Genomic DNA, 26,303 nt, shown 5'->3' on the forward strand with positions numbered 1-26,303 from the left:
GCTTCTGATTATTTGATGTTTATTTCAAATGCTTTCCTCATTTTTAGAATTTTTTATGATGATACCGTCTTACTCAAGCGGTTTTTTTCTACTGAAGTATCCTTGATAACTATAAAAACATTTCTGTTAGTGTGTAATTTTTTTCTGTTTATGGACATCCCAACCTCGGTAATTCCTGGCACGAGTTTGAAGATTGATTGACTGATTGATGTTTTCCGCCACACTCAACAATTTTTCAGTTATAAGGTGGTGCCCAGTTTTTATTGGTGGAAGAGAGAACCCAGATACATTGTACCTAGGGAGAGACCACCGACCTTCCGAAAGTAAACTGGGAAACTTTCTCACTTACCGGCGCGAGCGGGATTCGAACCCGCGCCGACAGAGGTGAGAGGCCGTGTGATTTTGAGTGCGATGATCTAACCATTCGGCCATGGAGGCCCTTGAGTTTGATGAATATGTCTCGTAATATGATTAAATCATTCTGATAGCAATATATTTAATGTATAATACTCAAGGATCATCCCGGTTAAGGAATTATATAAAACCATGAATAAGTGAAAATAACGCACGATGATCAATCTAATAAATCTTATAAAGAATAAAGCGAAATAAAGAGAAGGGCAAAGGACATACCAGAGGTGGAATCGGGTGCCTAGGAGGAGTAAAGTTTCCCTATTGATCGGTCAATCCCGCCGTAAGCGTTCGATGTTAATCTGGCAAACGGAGTAATCTGTAGTCAAAATGTAATGTAAATATCGGCCCAAAATTGGTATGAAACACGTCAAATATCAATTGAACCAGTAATACGTTTAACCTCTGTAAAATAAAATAATTTGTTAGAAGCCTGTCGCGATTTCAAAATTGATCATATACAGAACATGCTCTTGCGTACAGAATCAGTTGAGTAGACATTAATGCCATATGTAGGTAATAATTATATATTGCAACACAAATAAGGGAAGTTGACGATTGAGGATCTGAAGCAATCTTGTTTGTCATGAAGTTATGTTGTTAGTTTGGCGTTGACATCTATGTTCAATAGAATATCAAAATACGAAGCAGATATGGAAAACTCTTGTGGTGTCCTTTATTTCGAATTCACTGGGATATACTGAATTGACATATGCATGAAAATGAGTATTTTTGATAGATAAAATGTCATCGATATATATGAATGTCATATTGAAGCCCTCCACAAGATATTTTTCCCCCGAGGAAGCTTTTGAATACATTCTGTCTCATAAAAAGACGAAAGTGTTAACAAGCACCTTGATTGTCTCTCAATGTCGCTGACCTAATTTGATTTTACCATTATAATGTATTCAAGAATCGTTCCCCGTTCCATCATCGACCCAGAATCGTTTTCTTTTTGCAGCGTTGTAAAAAACGTTAACAATGAAAAAGTTTGAGATTAAAAGTTCTGTAAGATCATTGGTATGAAAATCCATCCGAAATGAATTCTTTTTCTTAGTATTTAGTTATTTGCATTGATCTAAGGTGGTGAAATTAAAACACACAGTAGAAATTCCTATCATTCTTTTACCTCTTGGTTTTTAGGTCGGACGTCTGGTGGGGGTATAGCTCCCAGGTCAACTTCCGGGACAGGGTCTGATGCATCCCGAGCGCTATACCGGTTCTCTCAAAGTAACGCCCCGGCTACCAATGCGCTTCTCGGTGATCGATCTAGAAGAGCTTCACTTGCATCAAGAATGATCGCAGAAAAGTTTGTATGCATTTTTGGGGGCAAATGCACAAACATCATACTTTTTATTAGCTTGAAATTGGCTTTAACATAACATATTAATCTTGGACAATTTGGTTTTTGTTTGTCATGGGGATGTTAGTTTCGATATTGCTGGTGTGGTGTTTTGGTGCCAAAGTTCATCAGAAAGTTCTAGATGAACATAGTATTTCCTGTGTGTGGTTTAATAACGTTTTCATTAAATTCTGGATTTCGTTTTAATATTCAGCCCGGAAGTAGGTGGAGCCACCGGCGCCGGTTTTCAACGTGCAGTCGCAGATCCCGAAATTGCAGCAAGCTTCGAGAGAGCATTTGCTCCATATTGTTACGAAATCCCCGTATGTGATGTCACTGATCCTTTCCGGAGAACAGACGGACAATGCAACAATTTGTTAAATCCTCTCCTGGGGTCGTCTTTCACTCCACAACGACGGGTTCTGCCTGCTGCATATGATAACCGTGAGCGTTAAAATACATAGACACGTACGCATGTAACTGAGCGATTTTTCAGTTTTACGTATAACATCTTAATGGCGATCGTTTCATATTTACAATAGTTTATAAAAAGCTGTATTCCAATCGTTATTTTCAAAATAAAGTTCTTACGAAAGATAGTCATGCAAAACAAATACGAAATCTACATAGTTTACATAGAAGATCAATATTTGCAATCCATATTAATAGATTATGAATCAAAAAATCATGAACAATGAATTCCGAAGTCAGGTAGTCCTATTTTAGAGATTAATTGTTCTGTCATATGACGTGTGGAGCTGCTTTAAACAAATCCCATATGCTTCTGATATTTCTTTGATTGGTCTTGTATCTAGATACTGTTTTATTTGCATGTATTTACACAGTGGTTGACAGTCCACGTACCCGTTCTGTGACGGGCGACATGCTGCCATCTGCTCGAACGGTCAGCAACAACATCTTCCAGTACACGTCCGGTGGTATGACCCCAGTCAGTGCTCTATATTCTACCTATCTCACGCATCATGGGCAGTTCTTAGACCACGATTTGATCGCTACTCCCTCTGAAACTTGTGAGTACAGACTTGTCCAGCACAAGAGTGTATTGTCTTTGTCGTAAATTTATATCAAATAAACTGCATAAAAGGGGATATTCACCTCTGTATTATTTGAACCCCGTTCACCCGTGTTGTCAGTATTTGAAATTAAGACAGAGCGAATCTGTTATATATACACACACACACACACACACACACATATATATATATATATATATATATATATATATATATATATCGCAGACAGTCTATATATATATATAGTATTTAATCATTTTATTTCTGTATCAGTCGGCCCGAATAATGAGGGAATTGGAGATTGCTGTTTCCCAGTTGGGTACGTAAAATTAGACAAACATTTTAGCGTGTAAGGGATGCATGCAAGGCTATAGCACTAATACATATGTAAACTTCTTCGCCATGTGAAATAATGTGATTGATTGATTGATTGATAGATTGTATCTTGCTTAACGTCCCCTTTAAGAATTTTTCACTGATATGGAGACGTCACTAAGGCCGGTGAAGGGTTTCAAATTTAGGCCTTTGCTCGGATCTTACGCCCTTTGAGCAGTGAAGGTTCTTTAGCGTGCCACATCTACTGCGACACGGAACATCCATTTTTAAAGTCATCTCCGAGGACCCGTGACATTCACACCTGATGCCGAGCGTTTGGCGATGGAACTGTCACTTACCTGTTCTAACGACCTAGGTCTGTCGCGGCCGGGATTCCAACACCGGCCTTCCGCATGCGTGGCGAACGTTCTAACCTCTAGGCCACCACGGTTGTTTGAAATTAATATCAATGTTGAATCGCTAAATTTCTTTGTGATTTAAAACAAATTCGACAACTTATTGATCGGTTTTAAGCTTTATACATGTACATGTGATAATCTATTTACAGTTTCCTTTAGAGTCAGCATTTTGCAAATTATATGGTCGTTATAATGATATAGTTTGCCAATACAGCCTATCATTGGATCAAATAATGTCTGACGTGTTTCATACCCATTGTTAGGCCGTTCTTGACACATTGATTTTGACTACTGATTACTTCGTTTGCCTAATAGAGACATAAGACTCTCGGCAGGTTGATAAGGGATGTTTACCTCTCCTAGACACCTGATCACACCTCTGGTATATCTATGGGTCCATGTTTGTCCAACTATTTATTTTGTATTCCTTATTGGAGTTATGAGATTGATCACTGTTCGTTATCTTCACCTTTCTTATAACTATAACAAATGCTTTTATTCTCATAAAGTCAATTGATCATAAATATTGTTAGTGAATCCATGATGCTTCAATATCACATTAGATTATAACCAAATACAAATTGATCTCTTGGTAGAAATCAGATGAAACCGGAAGCTTGTTTTAACATTAACGTACCACAACCAGACCCACACTTCCCGCCAGGTCAAACGTGCATGAACTTTGTCCGTCATACTGGTGCACCACCCTTGGGATGTCAAAACGGTCAGTTAGCATTTTTGTTGATAATGTGTAAATTCAAACCATCATTTACTATACATTAACTTTATTCACGTTAAATGACTAAGATATACATTGAGTCATATATTGTCTGACGTGTATCATACCAATTGTTAAACCGTTCTTGGCACACTGATTTTGACTGTGGATGAATCCGCCAACCTGGTCGGGCTCACGTGGTTGTGAATGGTAGGCAGGGGATGTTTACTGCTCCTAGCTACCTGATCTCATCTCAGGAACCCTGTTTGCTCAACTCTATTTTGTACTCCATATCATTGATGAGATTAATCCACTGTCCGTTATCTTCACCTTATTAAATACAATATAGAGAAAAACACACACAGACGTGTCAGATTCTAATATACAGAAGTGTAATTGTAATCCTATGGGTTTGATGTTATTGTATTGGTTGTAATCCTATAGGTTTGATGTTATTGTATTGACTGTAATCCTATAGGTTTGTTGTTATTGTATTGGTTGTAATCCTATAGGTTTGATGTTATTGTATTGACTGTTATTCTATATGTTTAATGTTATTGTATTGGCTGTAATGCTATAGGTTTGATGTTATTGTATTGGTTGTAGTCCTATAGGTTTGATGTTATTGTATTGGTTGTAATCCTATGGGTTTGATGTTATTGTATTGACTGTAATCCTATAGGTTTGATGTTATTGTATTGGTTGTAATCCTATAGGTTTGATTGTATTGGTTGTAATTCTATAGGTTTGATTGTATTGGTTGTAATTCTATAGGTTTGATTGTATTTTATTGCTTGTAATCCTATAGGTTTGATGTTATTGTATTGGTTGTAATCCTATAGGTTTGATGTTATTGTATTGGTTGTAATCCTATAGGTTTGATTGTATTGTATTGGTTGTAATCCTATAGGTTTGATTGTATTGTATTGGTTGTAATCCTATAGGTTTGATGTTATTGTATTGGTTGTAATCCTATAGGTTTGATTGTATTGGTTGTAATCCTATAGGTTTGGTTGTATTGTATTGGTTGTAATCCCATGAGTTTGATTTTATTTATCCTATATTTAGGTTTGATTTTATTGTAATGATGCAAGCAATATCGTATACAGGTTTGATTATACATGGAAACCTGTGTAAATGCTCTTTACAATAACCCATTGCACATACTTTCTTGGTTGTTATTCATAGCTGTTGCAAATGACTCCTTTTCACATTTTTATTCGATAAAAATAATTTATTTTTCAAGCGAACAAATATTGATATTCTCTACGGTAATTGCATTGAATGCGAATATAAGATTTCATAGCATTGGATATTCATATCTTAATCTTGTTTTCTAATATCTCAAAAATCATGTTTTTTTTTAAATCAATAGTTAACACTTTGTCTATTTGTAAATTACTAAATTTAATATGGTGAGTTTTTGTAGGCGTTCGTCAGCAGATCAACGAGAGGACATCTTTTGTAGACGGCTCCATGATTTATGGTTCGGACGTTACCCGAGAAATTGCACTGAGATCAGAATGTAAGTATTACGACTGTCTGTATACGGTAAAAGCGGTTATATACGCGAGGGAGAAATTTACACTAGTTACACCGTCACGTAATAAGCACGTAAATTTACACTAGTTACACGGTCACGTAATAAGCATGCAAATTTCCCCCACGCATATAGTTATAAATATTTCATACCGTATAGCGGGTTTATTCCGCGGGTCTAAAATTTGGCGATTTGCTGACTGAAAGGTATGCTAATAATTCTAGCTGAATCAATTTTGGTGGACAGGAAAGAGGTGTATCTCTTACAAATACTTAAGTTGCAATTGGTTGTATAGTTGGGGAGTGAAATTTGGGCGGAAAGCTATCTAACCGCTTAAATAAGACAAATTTATAACCCCCCTAAAAAAAAAAAAACCTCTGTACAGTATGATATATTTTATGTTCAGTTACCGTATATTTTTCCCCACGTGTAATATTGAACGTGTAATTAAAATAATCTGACAGCAAAATGACCGCCTCTAAATATTAAAATTACTTGAAAGCATGATAACCGCCTGTTTGAAATAAAATCATATATAAGCATGGTAACCGACTGTACGCATTAGAATAATATGTAAGCATGATCATTATCTGCAAGCAATGAAGTCATCACCAACAAGCATGGAAATCATATGTAAAGAGTAAAGTCGTCGAAAAGAATGACAATCCCCTGTATGCATTAAGGTCATCGCCAAGCATTAGAATCGTGTGAAAGTGTGGGGGTCGTGCGAAAGCATTAAACTCGTTCTGTAAGTATTAGATACATTGGTGATCATTAGCGTCGTATTCCAAATTATTCCCTGCATGTGGAGTACGTGGGGCCGAATTTTTGTATAAACGCAATATTACTCTTTCTGAGAGCAGAAAATTGCTAATATCTAAGCTAAATTCTGATGTTCAGCAACAGCATAAAGCAAGATGCGTTCTTAAAACTTCAGTGCCCTCAAAAGTGTAACACTGATGAAAGGCTTTACATAATATATGTGAACTAACATTAAAAGGTATTACTAATCTGGACCCATCCTAGAGTCAAAACCCTGGGTTGTGAAATTCACCAGTTTTGTACATCCTTTTCTGCTACTCCTAAGTATGCATTTAGATTTTAACAGTGTCAGCAAACTTGGATAAGTCCTTCAAATTAATAAATTATAATTTTGACACCACCCTGAAACCAAACCCTTACCCATAGGATCATGCAAAAATATGGTAAAGGACTACCTAATTCTTCTAAATATCCATTTAGTTTCAATTTAGTATCAATAGCACTAAAGAAGATGTTAATTAAATGTTTAACACTATATACTTATATTGACCCCGCCCTAGTGTCAAAACCCCTACCCCGGGGATCATGAAATTTACAATTTTGGTAGAAGCCTTCCTGCTCTACATCACTATGCATTTAGTGTTTCTTATCCATGTGCAGTTCTTCTTGAAAATTATTCTTGAAAATTGGTCAATTTGGGAAGTTTTTATCCCGCCCCTAGGGCCCCAGGGGTGCAGGAGTAATGAAATTTACAATTTATGCCCCCCTCCCCTTGTCCTAAGAACGCTTCATATCAAATTTGAAAAGAATTGGAATAGCAGTTATCAAGAAGTTAAAAATATTTAATTGTTAACGCACGACGGACGACGACAGACGACAACCAATTGCAATAGGTCACCTGAGTTTACTCAGGTGACCTAATAAAGTCTGACATCTTTGTAAACTCCGTGTATATATATTGTATCAATATTGTAATGAACATGTACATACTAGGCTAATTTTGTATATTTGATAAAAAACAAACTCTTTGACTCATATAAGACGGTGCGTAATTTGGTTGGACGTAATGATTGCTTTCTTTATAATTCTAATGGATGGTTAGTTTGATATTCTAAATCTTACAATTCTTGGATATATTTTAACCACAGCCACTCCGGAAAAAGAATTGAAGTACACGTAAAATATATTGAATCAACATTAACCATTCACGACGATTTGGTTATTCAAATGTGGCATTTTGTATCATATTTCAGCACTCCCATTCCCCAAAAGATCAATAATTAGAAATGGAAATAATTGCAATTGTGTCATGAATACTGTACACTACGTTTGTAGAGTGTGATACTAACTTGGTTGAGAAAGAGAGATTGTGTAAGATGAAAACATATTTTATATGAATACTAACTGTTTGTACTTGATTCATGAACTATATAACTGTAGGTGTAGGCAAATGTCTTTTTGCATTAACGGACACCATTCCATTGATAGGGATATCTAGGAGTATGGCTGCTATATAAAGGTGGCACGTGACGTGTCGACGCTTACCATTTTTATCATTTATCATTATCATCACCGCTATCGTTATCTTGAATTTTTTTTCGAATACCGTGAATTTCAACAATTGACACAAGTCCGTCCATATACGGCTTGTAAAACGATGCTATATTCGATTATGTATATCACAAGATATTGAACATACATCACAAGATATAGAACATACATCACAAGATATAAAACATACATCACACGATATTGAATATACATCACAAGATATAGAATATATATCACAAGATCATCGAACATACATCACAAGATATCGAATATACATCACAAGATATAGAACATTACATCACAAGATATCGAATATACATCACAAGATACAGAACATACATCACAAGATATCGAACATACATCACAAGATGTAGAACATACATCACAAGATATTGAACATACATCACAATATTATCAAACATGCATAACAAGATGTAGAACATACATCACAAAATATTAAACATACATCACAATATATTGAACATACATCACAAGATATTGAACATCCATCATAAGATTATCGAATATAGCAACGTTTTACATGCCATATCCACACACGCTCTATAATGGTTTGATATTTCATTTTCATGGTATAGTCAATACATTATTTGCAATTGCATATCAAGATCGCTTTCAACATTATACATGAGCATATCATTCTAAATTCTAAAAAACAAGACTGAGTCCAAAAATTCGATATGCTACTCCTGGTCTGACCTTCCATAGACAACCTCTAAAACAGTTTGGATAAAAACTAACAAGCTGTACAATTTTTTTAAAAATATGTCTACATATCAAATGTGAAAATATTCCGAATATTCAGCTTATAGCTTTGGGTTAGTTATTTAATTGATTTCTAGTGTACCTTTTTGGAATGATAAGTGTAAATCTTCATCAATTTGGAACCTTGATATCAGATGCGATTAAGATTTTATTACATAGATAAATATATAAAGCACACGTAAATCGCAATCTTGGTATAGATTAACACTTTTATTTCTATTATCATTTGACTACACTGGTTTCTAGTGTGGGGACGACTCGCTGAGACCTCGAGCGAAAATCTCTTGCCATCACACCCTCACGGATGTCCAGCAGAAGTCATAACAGTGCGCAAGTGCTTCGTAGCAGGTATCCATTAGACTAAACATATGTTTTGGAATTTGCAACTTAGGATGGATATTAACTTTTGAAAATCTCTTCTTGTTTTATAGGAGATCATAGACCTAGCGAAACTCCAACATTAACAGTTCTACACACCACGTGGTTACGACGTCATAATCGGATTGCTGACGCACTAAGGTTCCATACAGGCATCACAAATGATGATATTCTTTTCCAAAACGCCAAGAGAATATTGATTGCAGAGCTTCAACATGTTACGTACAACGAATTTTTGCCCGCTGTTCTTGACAATTTTCATATGAACGTTTTCAATCTAAGGTCGAATCCGGTAGGACATGCTGAAGTTTACAACCAATACCTTGACCCGAGGACAATCAATGCGTTTGGCGTGGCAGCATATCGTATGGGTCATAGCTTGGTTCGAAACTCTGTAGGGCGCGATAGAGGATTCGGATTTATCCAAAAATTCCCTATCAGTGAACACTTTGAGCGTCCAGATCTGATGTATGATGGCGGATATGAATCCATGGCTCGGTGGATGTCGAGAGATCCCAAATCTGAATCAGACAGATTCTTAGTAGATGGACTCAGGAACAGACTGTTTGAATCCCCGCCAGTACCAGGAATGCACTCATCGGAAACATTTTCTTTCGATTTAGGAGCATTGAACATTCAGAGAGGCCGAGACCATGGTATCCCCTCCTACAATGCTTACAGAGAACTGTGTGGAATGCGAAGAGCATATTTCTTTGCTGCTTTCCCGGGCGGACTTATTAATCACTGTCCGGAAGCAGTAAATGCGCTTCAACATACATACAGGTAAATTTTGTTATTGCACATACATGGAATTTCTCCCAGACGAGGGAGTTTAAAGTTTTCACTAACTGAATGAAGGTGGAGGTTAGGGTTGGAAGGCCGTCGAATGTAACCTAGTTTTGCATAATTCGAGGGAAGAATGTATCTCCCATACCGCCCCACCCTTTACATCATACACAAATGTCTGTATGATGAGCAATTCTTGTGAGATATAGGAAATAGTCTATGTCATCATTGTTCATTAAAACAACTAAACGAACAAAATTGCTATTACCACCAACCCTGACCTCAAAGTAGCTAGATTACAGGAGCACGCCATCACTGACAGTCAACAGATACTGATAGAACCAAATGTTTGCTACTGTAAATCAAGGATTAAAGAATTTATTATTGTGAATAGAAGAATAAAAAGTTTTGGTATCGTAAATCAAGGATCTGAGTTATAAAGTGTATTAGATATAGGAAATATTCTTTCTCATCAAGGCAAAAATTCGAATAAAATCACTAGTATAAACTCTTACTTACCACATAATAGAAATAACAAAAAATTTGCAATATGGTAAATCAAATTGATAATTAAAGCCTTCTAACGTTAATTTTGTTGAATTATTTTCTATAGTAAGATGAAGTATTGAGTATTCGTAATACAAACATACATATGTATTTTCCATTGTAAATAAAGCTATCAAAGTTTTACTACAGCAAATCAAATTATATAAGTCAATAAAATGTAGTTTAAAGTATTTTATCATTAGCAACTAAAAGTGTTTGATGATTGATTGATTGATTGTGTATTGTTTAACGTCCCTCTCGAGAATCTTTCACTCATGTGGAGACGTCACCATTGCCGGTGAAGGGGTGCAAATTTAGGCCTATACTCGGCTCTTACGATCTTTGAGCAGGGAGGGATCTGTATCGTGACACGGGGCTTTTGTTTTTCAAGTAAGAGGTACTGAGGGTCTACTCTAATCCGGATCCCCACGGGATAAGAATGTTTGTATTTACGATTCATTTATGTAACAAGAAACTATGAAGACTGTTATTGAATAATTGTGATTACAATTCATATTGGTAATGAGTGGGAATCATGCCGACATTCACTTCTTCAGACACCCAGACGACATTGATCTCTTTGCTGGTGGTATGTCTGAGACTCCACTTCCGGGGAGCATTCTAGGACCAACCTTCCAGTGTATCATTGCTTACCAGTTCAGTCTCTATAAACACGGCGACCGTTTCTGGTACGAACGAACCTTCCCAGAAAATCAAGTGGCGGCATTCACCCCAGGTAAGTCTTGAAATATGTGTAAAAAGGGTGAAATGACAGTACGTAAAGTAGGCGTTTAAAATTATCTAAAGAAAGTTTGCTCCTATTTTGTTTTCATTTGCTCTTGTAGCCCAGCTTGCCCAAATCAAGCAAATCACATACTCAAAGATTCTGTGTTCTGTCGTGAAGGATATTGGCCCTGGAATTACCCATTCTTTCCAACCTAGTTTGATGCTAAGACCAAATATCGCAGGGTAAAACTCTCTCTCATATGTCATAATTTTAGAAAGCAGTTTAATGTATTGTTTTAAGCAGATTCAGTAATAATTTTATACCATAATGATATTCAACTCATTGTAGTAATTCCATTAGCAGTGTTGGAAACCTAAACATTCATAGCAATGACTTTAAAACCATTTTTACAGGAATTCACCAGTATCGTGCAATTTGCTACTGCAAGGAAATCCACTCGGATTTGACATAACTCCATTCGCAAAAATGATAGGATTAGAGGGACGCCGATCTCGACCGTTATTTCCATGGCTTTCTAATTATCCCATGCCATTAAATCCAGGCATGCTGGGTATTACACCATTTTCACAGTCCCTTTTACAGATTGGCGGACGTCGACAACCAATGTCAAGATTTCCTTACTAACCTAGTCCATTAAACCCAGGGATGAAAGGAATTCTACATTTGAAAGGTCCGTTGTCAGACGAGGATGTATCAAGTGAATCGCAAAAGTTTCCTGTCAATAAATCTAACGCAAGATTAATATATTAACAAATATCATAAACAAGTTTTAGCTACTGATATTAATATGTTTATTTGATACTAAGACACTTACTTAAAAAATTTCCTTGAGATATCCGATATAAAAAAGAGATTGATATTATATAGATAAATTAACTGTAAAATAATTATGAATGTTTTACCAATAGTTCATATAATCAATTTAACTTCATACAAATGTCAGAGAGAGAGAGAGAGAGAGAGAGAGAGAGAGAGAGAGAGAGAGAGACTATTGAATAAAATGCCAGTGATTCCTTTAAAAGGTGTTAAAAATACAAAATATCATATTTTATTTAACAGTTGATATATGTTACCAATTAAAACATTTTTCGAAAAGGTTTCGTTGAATAATATAATTGAATGCCCTTTCGTGTGCATGCTCTTTCATAATTTGACGTAAACTTGTAAGGACTAATTCTATATCGGATACCTTAAGCATAAAATTTTGAATATCTGTGCCTTGGACATGTAGTATATAAAACAAAACTTTTAATCCACAATAAAAAAAAAATCACCATAGAATTGTTCTTCTGAGACTTGCTTATTTTGTATACAGTTTTGAACATATTTTATTGATGAAATCAAAAGGATTGGGAACAAGTTCTAACAACTTACGAGTCCCCATCCTGTGGGGTGTAGTACTCAGTCGGATTGTGAAAGGTGAAGGTAACGAACAGTGATCAATCTCATAACTCTTATATGTAAAACTTATACGGTACCAATTTTGATACACCAGATGCGCATTTCGACAAATAATGTCTCTTCAGTGATGTTCAACCGAAATGTTTGAAATCCGAAATAACTATGAATTTAGAGCTAAATATAGTCAAACACAGCGTGCCAAAAAAAGTGAAGGCAAATTCGTCCAAGGATAAGAGCTATGCATGAGGGAGAAAATCCTTAATTTTGAAATGAATTTCTAAATTTTATAACAGCAATTAAATATACATCCATATTTTCAAGCTAGTAACGAAGTACTTAGCTACTGGGCTGTATATGCAATACAAAATAGAAACACGGATCCCTGAATACACCAGAGGTGGGATCAGGTGCCAAGGAGGAGTAAGCATCCCCTTTCGACCAGTCAAACCCACCGTGAGCTCTATATCTTGACCAGGTAAACGGAGTTATCCACAGTCAAAATCAGTGTGCCAAGAACGACCAATAATCGGTATGAAACACGTCAGACAGCATTTGACCCAATGATAGGTTGTACTGGCAAACTAGATCGTTATAACGACCATAGAATTTGCGAAATGCTGACTTCAAACGAGATCATTGGAATCCCTGTACCCTCAACTTGTTTGTCAGTAGTCTGCTTCGATTTAAAACTGACCATACGCAGAGCAAACTCTTGCATGTCAAATCAGTTGAGAGATATAAACACCACGTACAGGTGACAATGAAATATTGTCACATAAATATGGGAAGTTAACTATGGAGAAACTGAAATAAACCTGTTTGTCATAAAGTTGAGTTGTTAGTTTGCCGTTAATATCTACTTTCCAATAAAATATCTAAGTACGAAGCAGAAGTGGACGACTCTGTGGTGTCTTTTATTTTGAGTTCACTAGGATATATCGAATCGACATATGAATGAAAATTATTATCATTGTTAAAAGATAATACGTCGTCGAGATATCTAAATGTCGAATTGAAGGCCACAGCAAGAGATTTTTTCTTCGCACGTAGGTTTTGAATAAATTCTGCTTCATAGGAACATAAAAACGGGTCAGCTAACAAAGAAGCACAATTTGTGCCTATGGGGATTCCAACAGACTGTTTGAAAACTTGGTCAGCAAAGACCATGGAAATATTGTCAATGAGGAACTCCAGCATATTTTTTATTTCAACTTCAGAGTACTTATGCGTGGAATCAGAGTGGCGTTTAATAAAGTAATTGTTTGGATTACTGATCACTAAATAGTAATATTTGAACTTTCCATTTTTGCCGAAAAAGCAATTTCTATCATGTCAAAAAGTCTATTCGTTAATCTATCGTGAGGAATGGTCGTGTAAAGTGTTAAAAAATCATACGTTTTGATGTTGTTGAGTTGAGAAAAGTTGTGCGATTTTAAGTTCACTAAAAGTTCTTTAGAATTTTTTAGAATCTACATATGATTTACACCACATCTGGCATATGTAGTAGCACAATTCGTTTGCAGTTTTCTTCACAGCTGTTAATATTTTCGTGAGGAGCAAAAATATAAGCTTGGTAGAACATTTAATGGATCCAGCAATGTATCTTTGTTTTTCAGGGTTTTAATGCAAATTTAGGAATCCAATAAAGGTACGGTAACTCATATCCATCCGAATCATTGACTGGGATATTAAATGTGTCTAAAACTGAAGCATGGTTTTGAAGAATTTCGTCTTTTGAAAGGACAGTTGACGTATAAGTAGGATTACCAAAAGTGGAATTAATGCCAAGTTCGTTTAAAATACAGTTGTAACAATGAGCCTTACAAATACAGTGTTGTTATAAGCTTTGTCAGCTGGAACCAAAACATATTCCTCATGTAACCTACCTAATTCTTTTATCACTTCTGGTTTATTAAACACAAAAGGGTAGATGGTGCGTACTTTTGTTTTAATATGTCTAATGCCGGGATTAATATTCATCTTTTACTTTTATTCCATTCTGACAATGTAACAGGTTCGTCTTCTTCTTGTCTGATTGTTGCATGTCATTATTCACATTCATCTATGGTTTTCAAAATCACAAAATATTTCAACAAGTTTTAATAATGTAATAATATAAAATAAAATGGGGAGGAATGTATTGAAAATCAATACTATTTTAGGTTTGGACTTCAGTAACTTTTAACCCTTCTGTTGTAAACACAAATCAGTTGCTGTCTTCATTTGAGCTGACGTCTGCTTCATACCGCCGGACTTTAGAAGCCCAGATCCTACAGCAACTCATTTATATATATATATATATATATATATATATATATATATATATATATATATATATATGTGTGTGTGTGTGTGTGTGTGTGTGTGTGTGTGTGTGTGTGTGTGATTCTTTATATAAACTCTAAACACTTTTTAGATATATAACGACCGTGTTACCGGTCTTCTTCAGTCGTTTTAATCTGTCATAGCAACGTAACGCACATCTACATACACGAAAGTTCTATGACGTCACAGTAAGTATTATACAAATTGAAAAGTAACGTCAAAGTTGTTTTTGCGCAAAAAAAAATTGAAAAAGGTAAGAGTCTAATAATAAAATTAACAATACTCACCCGACCTCGTGGACACATCCTAAAATATGAGTATGCGTACAATTAAATATTTGGTAAATAATGTAGCAAATTCTTAGAAATGTATGTTCAAAAAGCAATTAACGTCTGGCCTAAGTGAACAAACAAGAAATATTACAGTAAGTAGTTAATCGTAAATACATCAATATTGTTAAAATCAGTTAAAACACGTTCTTTGCATACAAGACATTAATCATTAAAGACAAACTTGTTCCCTTTTCTTTATTCCGTATGGTACACAAGTATTCATTTTTGTCTTTCTTTTCTCGAAAGCTACGATAAATGTCATCTTTGTAACGTTTTTCAATTCCCATTGTAGAATAATCGTCAATACTATGAAAATCTGTATAGAAATGAATAGCAACAGGGTCATCAGTTTCACTTCTAATAAGTGACAAATTCAATACATGCCTTTGGTATAAAGTTACCCCAGGTTCTCCCACAAATACAATTTAGTTGCATTTTTTGCAAAAGCACTTCATAAACTACATTGCTGGATTTACAATAGATATGATTTCTGATGTGATGCAAAAGTCCTCAAATTGATTGGTTTTAATGACATATTAACATAAAGCACACATTTTAGCACCACACGGCTCGCATACATTTTCTTTTCTGAAAAATAGATTATTGTGTTTCTTATGTACCAATGTGTTTTTTCGTTTCGTTGAAATTGATATTTTTCTTCTGTGGAACAAAATCTACGCGCACGGAGCCCAAGTGCAAAGGGATTAGATTTTTTTTGTAGATTCGGGGTGGCTAGATGTGTTATTAAGATGCATATGTTTATCGGTGGGTTTGCAGTATGTCAGTACAAAGGATTCCGTTTGTTATTGAGATTGTTACATTAAGAAAATCGATTTGGGTGTTTGATAGACGCAAGTCAAGCTGAATGTTTGGATGTTTTTCATTCGCGGTTTTATGTAATTGTTTAAGTTCTTTTTCTGTACCCGTCCAGATGTAAAAAAAAAAAAAAAAAAAAAAAAAAAAAAAAAAAAAAAGATATATTATCAATATAACGTACAAAAAAAGAATGTGTTCCCATTCCCCCATGTAAACACAAGCGTAGTTTCGCCCAAGTTTTGATCCAGTCGCGGTCCCTTCAGTCTGCATGTAGTGTTTGTTATTGAAACTAAAATTATTATTGTTAAGAACAGCATCCCACATTTTTTATATATACTACTCAAAATTTGATAAGGATCACTAGGTCATATGTGTGTAATTTACCACTAACATAACAAAAGACATAAATATGACTCAGAAACGTGTTTACTCAGGTTATGAATGAAAATTCATGAACGGCATGACCTTTTATCAATACAGAATGCTTGAAATCTGATAGCAACATCAAAAGGCATTTCATTACAAAAAGTTAACAGCAAACCAGAGAAAGAATTACACAGTTTTGGGGGATAGTCCACCATTACACTTAGTCGATGAAGTGTCAATACCGGGTATGGCCTCCCCTTGCATCAATGACGGCTTGACAACGTCTAGCCATGCTGTCAATAAGCACCCGGATGTTTCCAATGGGAAGGTTGTTCCACTCTTCCACGAGGGCGTTTCTGAGCTCTGCCAAAGTCGTGGGTTGTGCTCTACGGCGTGAAAGGGCAACCTGCAGCATGTTCCATACATGCTCAATCGTGTTCAAGTCCAGCGAGCGCGCTGGCCAGTTCATACGGACAATTGTCTCTTGCTCAAGGTACTGCTCCACCACCCTGGCGCGATGAGGACGGGCGTTATCATCCATCAGGATGAACTCAGGACCAACAGCACCAGCGTAGGGTCTGACGTAAACATCGAGGATCTCATCCCGGTACCGCACCCCTGTCATTGTTCCTCTCTCCAGGACATGAAGATCTGTTCTTCCATCCCTGCTGATTCCACCCCAGACCATGATGGAACCACCACCATAACGGTCATGTTCACTGATGTTGGCATCATGGAAACGTTCACGTTGTCGTCGCCATACTCGGTGCCTCCTGTCTGTAAAGTCCAAACAATACCTGGACTCATCGGTGAACAGAATTGAACCCAATCGTTCTGTGTCCAAGTGACATGATCTTCAGTCCAGTCGAATCGCTCCCGCCGGTGTCGAACAGTCAGAGGAACTCGAACACATGCCCTTCTCGAGTTGAGACCTGCATTGTGAAACCGATTCCGTATCGTCTGAGTGGACACATTCCCCCCCGAGACGTTCAAGGAAGTCGTTACGTAGGCTGGTTGCTGTCCAGAAGGGATGGCATCGTGCCTGAAGAGCCACAAAATGGTCTTGGCGTTGGGTTGTCGACCTCTGACGACCTCCCACATGTCGCTGTGCTGCTGTACCAAAAGTTTGCTGTCGGTTCCAGGCCCTGTTTACAAAATTATTAACATAGGAGAACAAAAAGGGAGATCATCCCTCTCCTTGCATTAATCCATTTGTACATGAGAAGAAGTTCAATAATTCGGATTGAAATTTTGTACATCTTGATTGATAATTGTAAGTAGTTTACAAGTGATATCACAGCGAAATAGTTTTAAAATAGCTTGTTTCGATTGTCATTATCGAAAGCCTTTTGATCGTCAAAATAATCTAGCAAAATAACTTATCTTACGTGATAATGAAGACACTCTCTAACGCAGATAAAGCATCTGTGGTGCCAAAACCTGGTTTGAAACCAAAATACAGTAAAATTCGAATATAGCGAACACAGATATAGCGAAATTACGGCTATAGCGAAGTGAAAACGATTTCCCCGGCAAATTCTTTATATGTTCTATATAAAATGTTGCGTCTATAACGAACACGGATATAGCGAATTTACGGATATAACGAAGTATATTCCTATTCCCCTTGAATTAAAAATGAACGTAAAAATCACTTTTTATAGCGAATTTATTTTTTTCATTTTAAATTCTTTGTGATTTTTAACAATCGTTTTCCATTGACATAAAGGATCCACACTTATTACAAAAGTTCTGTTTGTATTTTTTCAGAAAAGGTTGTTAACGCAAAACAATACTTACACATACGTTTAGGAAATATATTGTCGGTATTGTTTACTATTCTCGTTAATTAAATTTTAATTTTGTTTTCATTTATTTTATCGCACACTCCTTTATTTGTGTAAAGCAACAAGTAAATGACAATTGCAATAGACGGTACATGTGTGTATTGCGCAAAATTTTGTTGACATTTCTCTCTCGACATGTTCTTGCATGATTTAATAATCTATCAAGATAAATTATCATATATAAATCAATTTGTAAATTTCTTGCATAAAAATATTTCTTCTCGAAAATATATAGGCTTCATTTCTCTTAAAGACAATACAAACGCAAGTATATCGATTGCTGCTTTCTTATAGAACTGATATACATGTAGAACAAATCAGTTTTATAACGAATTCGTTATATTTGAATTATGAATTCGCTATAAACGTATAACGAATTACGCTTATAACGAATTTTTATAGAGGGTCCCCAGAAATTCGCTATATCAGAGTTTTACTGTAAGTATCTGACACAATATTCTCGTCAGACCACTTCACCACCAATTTATTATCTAAAAGAGGTAAATATTTTTGACAATCAACTTTCCAGAGCTATTAGTGCCGTTAACATTTTCTTTCTGAAATGATTGGGAAATAATTCTCTAAGACCTGCATGTTAGAGATGTACCTTGATCAAAGATGATATTGAATGGAATTGACAATAATGGAGCAAAATATCACGAACTTTACATCTATATTTGAAAAGTTGTCAACACCTGACGATTAACCAACTTTCGCTCCTCGTATATGCAATTTTGAGCTCGGGCTATATCAGTAATATTACATGCAAACTTTAAAGGAAAAGGCAACTCCAAACATTTTACATGATAAATGATAGGATTAATTATTTGAGAAAGATTTGGCATACTATTATGATGATATACGGCCTAGATAAGCTTCAGTTCTAATTTGGAAACGTTAAAAATTAAATTCCCGCTATCTATAAAGGCTACCATGATGTGGAACTCTTTTTTATTCAAGACCACAAAAATCAATAATTTTGACGTCACACCGTCTGTTCCGGTTTTGATGAGATTTTAAGATCATCAAAGATGTGCATGTGGTAGAATTTACGAATATATTGTAAATCGGTTGATGCCGATGCAGTTAATTACACTAATGCGAAGTGGAGACGTGAAAAAGCTTGTGTTTTTTTCATCGAAATTTCTGATCCAACTAAGTCATCTGAAAAGAAAATACTATGTAAACCGTGGATCCATCATTTGCGTAATGACACGTTGAAGATCGACATTTGTATGAAGAAAAGTGTACCGTCTGCCTGGTCTACGACTCGACTTTTCTTAATTTCTTCTTGCGAAAGAACGGGCTCAAATCTATACGGCTCCAAACTAAAATGTTCGTGACTTGTCATGTTTACAGTGCTGCTGATGAAATAAACAGGAATCGACGATGTGACGTCATCAATTAAACTTCAATGAATGCTCTCTTAGCGGCGGGTAATTTTAAATATATGATGGTTTAATATTGATTTAATTGTTAAACAAGAATTTTCGTTGTTAAAGACTGTCATTTACGATATCAGTAAGTAATACTTTATTCATAAAAGCAACAATGTGAGTACGGGTGCCTTTCCCTTTAAATGTTTAAAGAAACCATTGAAAGATAATGTGTAGGCAGCGCCCGAAAATTCTTCTTAAAGGTTTTGTAAAATTGTCTCGGATTGCTCTTACGTAACAGGTTCTCTCTGAACTTAGGTATTTAGGTATGACCTCACGAGGATCCGGGCTAGAAAAGGTCCTCAGTACCCCTTGCTTGTCGTAAGAGGCGACTAAATGGGACGGTCATTCGGATGGGACCGCAAAAACTGAGGTCCAGTGTCACACGTGTGGCACGATAAAGATCCCTCCCTGTTCAAAGACCGTAAGCGCCGAGCATAGGACTAAAATTTGAAGCCCTTCACCGGCAATGGTGACGTTTCCATATGAGTGAAATATTATCGAGAGGGGCGTTAAACAATATTTTTTTTTCAATCAACAAGATTACAACTGTTTTCCGGACTATGCTCAGAGTTGAAAATAGATATGAAATGACAATAAGCGTTATGAAGGCGTTTACATTTTTCGTCAAGCAAACGTTCATCCTTACCAACAGGACTTTTCCTTTCAGAAAAAAAATTGTTAAAACATTTGACGGTTCTAGAACAAGATTAAGAGGCATCATTTTATATCTTATAGGAGTTGTGGGATTGCTCGCTGTTCGTTTTCTTCGCCTTTCATATAGAATTATACTGATCAATGCTGTGACCCAGTGTTAAAGTTGACGATTGTATTGAGTCGATTGTAATAAATAGGTCACTGACTTAGTCATTAATGTCACGTTTCATTTGTTCCACGTGCTCTTCACCCCACCTGTACTTCCGTGTCGTATTTAGATTACATTTGCATCATCATTATTATAAGAGTTAACATTCAAAGTGAACTCTACTGGTGCGTGATCTGGCCATTCGTAAAACTCACAGACGTTAAAAGTAAAATTCTTTGAAGTGTCGCATATTTTTAGTAAAAATCGTTAGTCAATATATAAACAAACATCGTATCACGTGGGGAAACCATTACGTCGTCATACAAGTGATGTAGAGCTAATTTTATCCGCTAGACATTTAGTTGTTAATCACCTCGGTACAGGTAAAAGATGTAATCTAATCATTTGGAGTTTGGGCTTGATATGTCGACATTAATATGGTAAATTTAAGTAAGGGATACAAGACTCCGATGATCTATTATGTCAGATACGGGACTGGTACGAGCCGCGTAGCGGCGAGTGATCAGTCCCGTATCTGACACAATAGACCATCGGAGTCTTGTATCTTACTTAAAACATTGTTCTATTTAAAAACAAATGCATTTGAACGCACGAAAAAAAAAAACCACGTACAAATATACATTGGTATAGACAAATATAAATGTTCTGCAAAAAATTGCAAAACTTGTGATATACTGATCACTAAAAATTCGTTTAGTAGTAATTTAACTGGATGTAGTTTCTGTACCAAAACGTTTGATAATCTGACTTGTAAATCTTCTAACGTTGTCTACGCCATTGAGTGTAATCTGTGTGGCTTAATTTATGTGGGAGAAACCAAGGGTTTACTTAATAAAAGAATATCGGGGCACAGATTTCAAATTAATAATGGTGGTAACCAACTTCTTTACAAGCATTTTAATGCACCGGACCACTCCATCTTGTCCATGAAGGTAAGGATTTTAGAAAAAAATTACCATCACACAAACAATCCTACATTAAGCACCCCTTTTCGTAGACAACGAGAAGATCACTGGATCAGGACCCTAGGCACTGCATTTCCATATGGATGCAATGATAATGTATATGATGTGGGAAATTTGACTAGTCCACAAGGAAATAACGTTAATGTGATGGGACTCTTTCCCAATACCCAAAGACGAAAACGCAGTCACGGACATCGTTCATATAAAAGACCAAGTATAAATGATGTCACGTTTGATTCACTTTTGCCTCACGTCAACAGACAATTGGGTCCACATCATATTCGTACAAAACTTTACTCTATTCCATTAAGGGTTTTACATACGTTATTTGAAGAAGCTATGGCTAGTCTATACTTGGATTTTTCAACACCTGAATATAGACTTAACTCTATGATTAAGGATGTTGCCTACCACAGGTTCTATAAACCAGCACGGACCATGAATGATATTCCTTCCAAATCATGCCGTCAGTTCCTTAAGCTCAAATTTACAAACAAAGGAATAGATGCCGTCAACATAAGCAACATTCTTCGTCATAAAAGGGTTCAGTTGTGTATTCCAACTTATTTCAAGTTCAAGTTTACACCCTGTATTTCCTACAACTATACTTCTACTATTGCATCCAAACTTTTTAATTATAAACAAACTTTGCAGTGCTTAGATATAGACCATCTTATACGTAATCCATCAACATGTTCTTGTTCTTCATCTTCTTTCAACTACAGTCCAGCTGGACATGTCATTACTGGTGATGTTGATATAGTTGAAAATGAGGACCTCAAATCACTTATTCTTAAAGGTCCTAAATACAGAGAACCTCGGTCTTTTAATTGGCGACAGAACTTCATCTCTGTTATGAGTTCTGTCGAAGATTATGCCAGACGATGGGCTAAATATGAAAAAGAAGAACTTGATACATTGTCAGAATGGGTTAAAAGCATAAGAGGGATATTAAAATCCCGCATTAGACACATGAAAACAAAAGTACGTACCATCTATCCTTCTGTGTTTAGTAAACTAGAAGTGATAAAAGAATTAGATAGGTTACATGAGGAATATGTTTTGGTTCCAGCTGACAAAGCTAGTAACAACATTGTCTTTGTTTGTAAGGCTCATTATTACAACTGTATTTTAAACGAACTTGGCATTAATTCCACTTTTGGTAATCATACTTATACTCCAACTGCCCTTTCAAAAGACGAAATTCTTCAAAACCATGCTTCAGTTTTAGACACATTTAATATTCCAGTCAATGGGTCGAATGAATATGAGTTACCGTACCTATACTGGATTCCTAAACTACATAAAAACGCTTACAAACAAAGATACATTGCTGGATCCAGTAAGTGCTCTACCAAGCCCCTATCTTTGCTCCTCACGAAAATGTTAACAGCTGTGAAGGAGAAACTTCAAACTTACTGTGCGACTACATATGCCAGAAGTGGTGTTAATCAAATGTGGATTCTGAAAAAATTCTAAAGAACTTTTAGTAAACTTGAAATCACAGAATTTTTCCTAAATCAATAGCATTAAAACCTATGACTTTTCAACACTATACACGACCATTCCTCACGATAAATTAAAGACTAGACTTTTTGACATCATAGACAGTTGCTTCTTCAACAAAAACGGAAAGCGGAAATATTCATATCTAGTGATCAGTCATTCAAAAACTTACTTTGTTAAACACCACTCTGATTCCACGCACAAGTACTCTGAAGTTGAAATAAAAAATATGCTAGAGTTCCTCATTGACAATATCTTCGTGGTCTTTGGTGATCAGGTCTTCCAACAGTCTGTTGGAATTCCCATGGGCACGAATTGTGCTCCTTTGTTAGCTGACCTGTGTTTATATTCATATGAAGCAGAATTTATTCAAAAACTTCTACGTGAGAAGAAAAAATCTCTCGCTGTGACCTTCAATTCGACTTTTAGATATATCGATGACGTTTTGTCTATTAACAATGATAGCTTTCATTCATATGTCGATTTGATATATCCCTGTGAGCTGGAAATAAAGGACACCACAGAGTCGTCCACTTCTGCTTCATACTTAGATATTTTATTGAAAGTAGACATTAACGGCAAACTAACAACTCAACTGTATGACAAACGGGATGACTTCAGCTTCTCCATCGTCAACTTCCCACATTTATGTAGCAATATTCCATTATCACCTGCATATGGTGTTTATATATCTCAACTGATTCGATATGCAAGAGCTTGTTCTGGGTATAGTCAGTTTTTAAATCGAGGTAAGCTACTGACAAACAAGTTGATGGTACAGGGATTTCAACAGTCTCGATTGAAGTCAGCATTTCGCAAATTCTATGGTCGTTATAACGATCTAGTTCGTCAATACAACCTCGCATTGGGTCAAATGCTGTCTGACGTGTTTCATACCGATTGTTAAGCCGTTCTTGGCACACTGATTTTGACTGCGGATAACTCCGTTTACCTGATCAGGATATGGGGCTCACGGCGGGTGTGACCGGTCAACAGGGGATGCTTACTCCTCCTAGGCACCTGATCCCACCTCTTGTGTGTCCAGGGGTCCGTGTTTGCCCAACTATCTATTTTGTATTGCTTGTAGGAGTTATAAGATTGATCACTGTTCGTTATCTTCACCTTGCATTTACGCCTTTCGTTTCTGATTTGTTTTTAATATTTAATATATTAGGAATTCATAAACTTTAATGGCACACGAGGTCAAATCTTGTCTTTAATTCACAAAAAACTGTTAGCTCATCATTTCAATTGTCATAATACGGTACTCCTCAAAAAAGGGTTTTGTTCTTCATGGAAAGCGATTCGAATGCTTCTATTGTCTAAAGACTGTACTCAACAAAACTGGTTTTCTTTTTTGGGTGAATGAGGGTACGTAAAGGGTGTTCGGAAAGAATCTTTTAGATAAAACAAAACATTGATTTCCCCCGTTCCGTTCTGGAAACCCTAATAATATGATACTGACACGTAGGCCTATAACTGGTATAAAAACAGAAGCCGCAGTCCTCCTTTAGCATTCAGTCCGGGTGCCTTGAAGAAATGGATTCAGATGATAGAAAAGTACATGAGTTTGCGGTAAGATTATTCAATATTTCTACAAATTCTCCTAAATATATTAACAATCTTTTTCACAGTGTTTATTTTGTTTAATTTTGTTGGATACAAATTTCTTTTCAATCATTTGTAGCCCCAGTAGTGGAAAATGTAATGCATTATAGCTCAGACCAAAAATCGCTCCTAAGGGGAATGTATGGTACGACAACGTCCCAGTCGGAGTACATCAACTGCAACAGATTGTGGCCAAAATGTGTAGAGAGGCAGGATTAGATGGGTTTTTTTTTTTTACAAATCACTCTCTTCGGGCTACTGCCGCCACACGCCCATATGCTGCGGGTGTTGACGAGCAACTTATAGCGGGAAAAAACTGGTCACAGGTCATCTGCGATTTGCAACTACAAACGCACCTCCGAGGAACAATTACACGAGTGTAAGTGATTTGATTCAGAAACCGTCCAGTGTCCCCACCGGAGCCGAAGAAAGTGAAGCTCAATGAAAGTGTTTCCTTTGGATCGAGAAAAGAAATAAACATCACTGCCGGGGATGTAACAGTGAATTTGCGACTTCAATGAGCATGTATTTAAATGAATGATTGTGACATGGATTTATAACTGTGGTGCCTAAACGATTTCATATACAGTAAAATCGGATTATACACGAAACACTCATTTCGTATAATTTACTGGAATATTTCACGCCTTGAATATTGTATTTGATAAGCAATAAATGTTTTCTCGCACAACGAAGAGTGGTCTTTGTTCCTGGTTTTTACTGTCAGTCCAGTATTTCTCATAATATTGGCCTGCTCTTAATAATACTGGACAATGTTCAGTACCGTATGAAAAATAAAGTACTGTCAAGACAAAGAACTGACGTCACAACAATGTTTTAAAGAGTGATACGGATCGGTACAATATCATCTCAAAATATAACAATTTCCATAATCTCAACTCAAATGTTGAGCATTTTACACATTCGCATCCAAAGCCTATCTAAACGAGGCAAAAATATCCTACCATATCAAAATCCTAAATCTTGAACTAGTTACCTTTAAGAATATGCCTTGATCGAAATAAAATATCGTCATCTTTCACCTGCGCCGAGTCGATATGTATACGCGTTGGTTTTCTTTATTCCAAATGATGATACACATCGGGACGATTTCAAGGTCACAAAGTAATATAAAGACTACTTTACAGTCTTTCGTGCACATACTATCTATAAAAATATGAGACTTATATATCATCAAAGAAAACTGAAGAAAAAAATCATCTGACAAACAGATTTAAACACATACATATACAGCTTGAACACAAGATAACGGTAATAAAAGGCGAGAAAATATTATGACATTTTCCCTGCGATACAACTATAGACCTGTACGTCGTGACGTACTTTTATATTGTGACGTCATATAGTGTGTAGTGCACCGAGGTATATTTTATGATGTTTGTTTTAACTTTACTCGGGATGCTTTAACCCTGCTGTGTAGTGACATTGTTAAAATACTTCAACCAAAATCGTAATCTTTTCAAAACGAATTTCGGACTGACCACAAAGACGACTGACCTGCATTGTCTAGAGAGAGAA

The 26,303-nt window shown here is 36.1% G+C and overlaps 1 protein-coding gene across 1 annotated transcript in view; it reads left to right on the top strand.

The window, feature by feature from the left end:
• Positions 1–12,614, top strand: part of LOC130048029 (peroxidase-like protein) — a 34,450-nt gene extending 21,836 nt beyond the window's left edge. The window contains exons 2-12 of the mRNA XM_056144022.1: positions 1,558–1,723; positions 1,971–2,200; positions 2,602–2,787; positions 3,064–3,109; positions 4,121–4,248; positions 5,672–5,767; positions 9,125–9,226; positions 9,310–10,039; positions 11,146–11,324; positions 11,434–11,557; positions 11,729–12,614. Coding sequence (XP_055999997.1) covers positions 1,710–1,723; positions 1,971–2,200; positions 2,602–2,787; positions 3,064–3,109; positions 4,121–4,248; positions 5,672–5,767; positions 9,125–9,226; positions 9,310–10,039; positions 11,146–11,324; positions 11,434–11,557; positions 11,729–11,960 — 2,067 coding nt within the window. The 5' untranslated portion in view covers positions 1,558–1,709 and the 3' untranslated portion in view covers positions 11,961–12,614. The remainder of the gene's footprint in view (positions 1–1,557; positions 1,724–1,970; positions 2,201–2,601; positions 2,788–3,063; positions 3,110–4,120; positions 4,249–5,671; positions 5,768–9,124; positions 9,227–9,309; positions 10,040–11,145; positions 11,325–11,433; positions 11,558–11,728) is intronic.
• Positions 12,615–26,303: the final 13,689 nt, after the last annotated feature.

The sequence above is a fragment of the Ostrea edulis genome, chromosome 7, assembly GCF_947568905.1.
Source record: "Ostrea edulis chromosome 7, xbOstEdul1.1, whole genome shotgun sequence".
Classification (NCBI taxonomy): domain Eukaryota; kingdom Metazoa; phylum Mollusca; class Bivalvia; order Ostreida; family Ostreidae; genus Ostrea; species Ostrea edulis.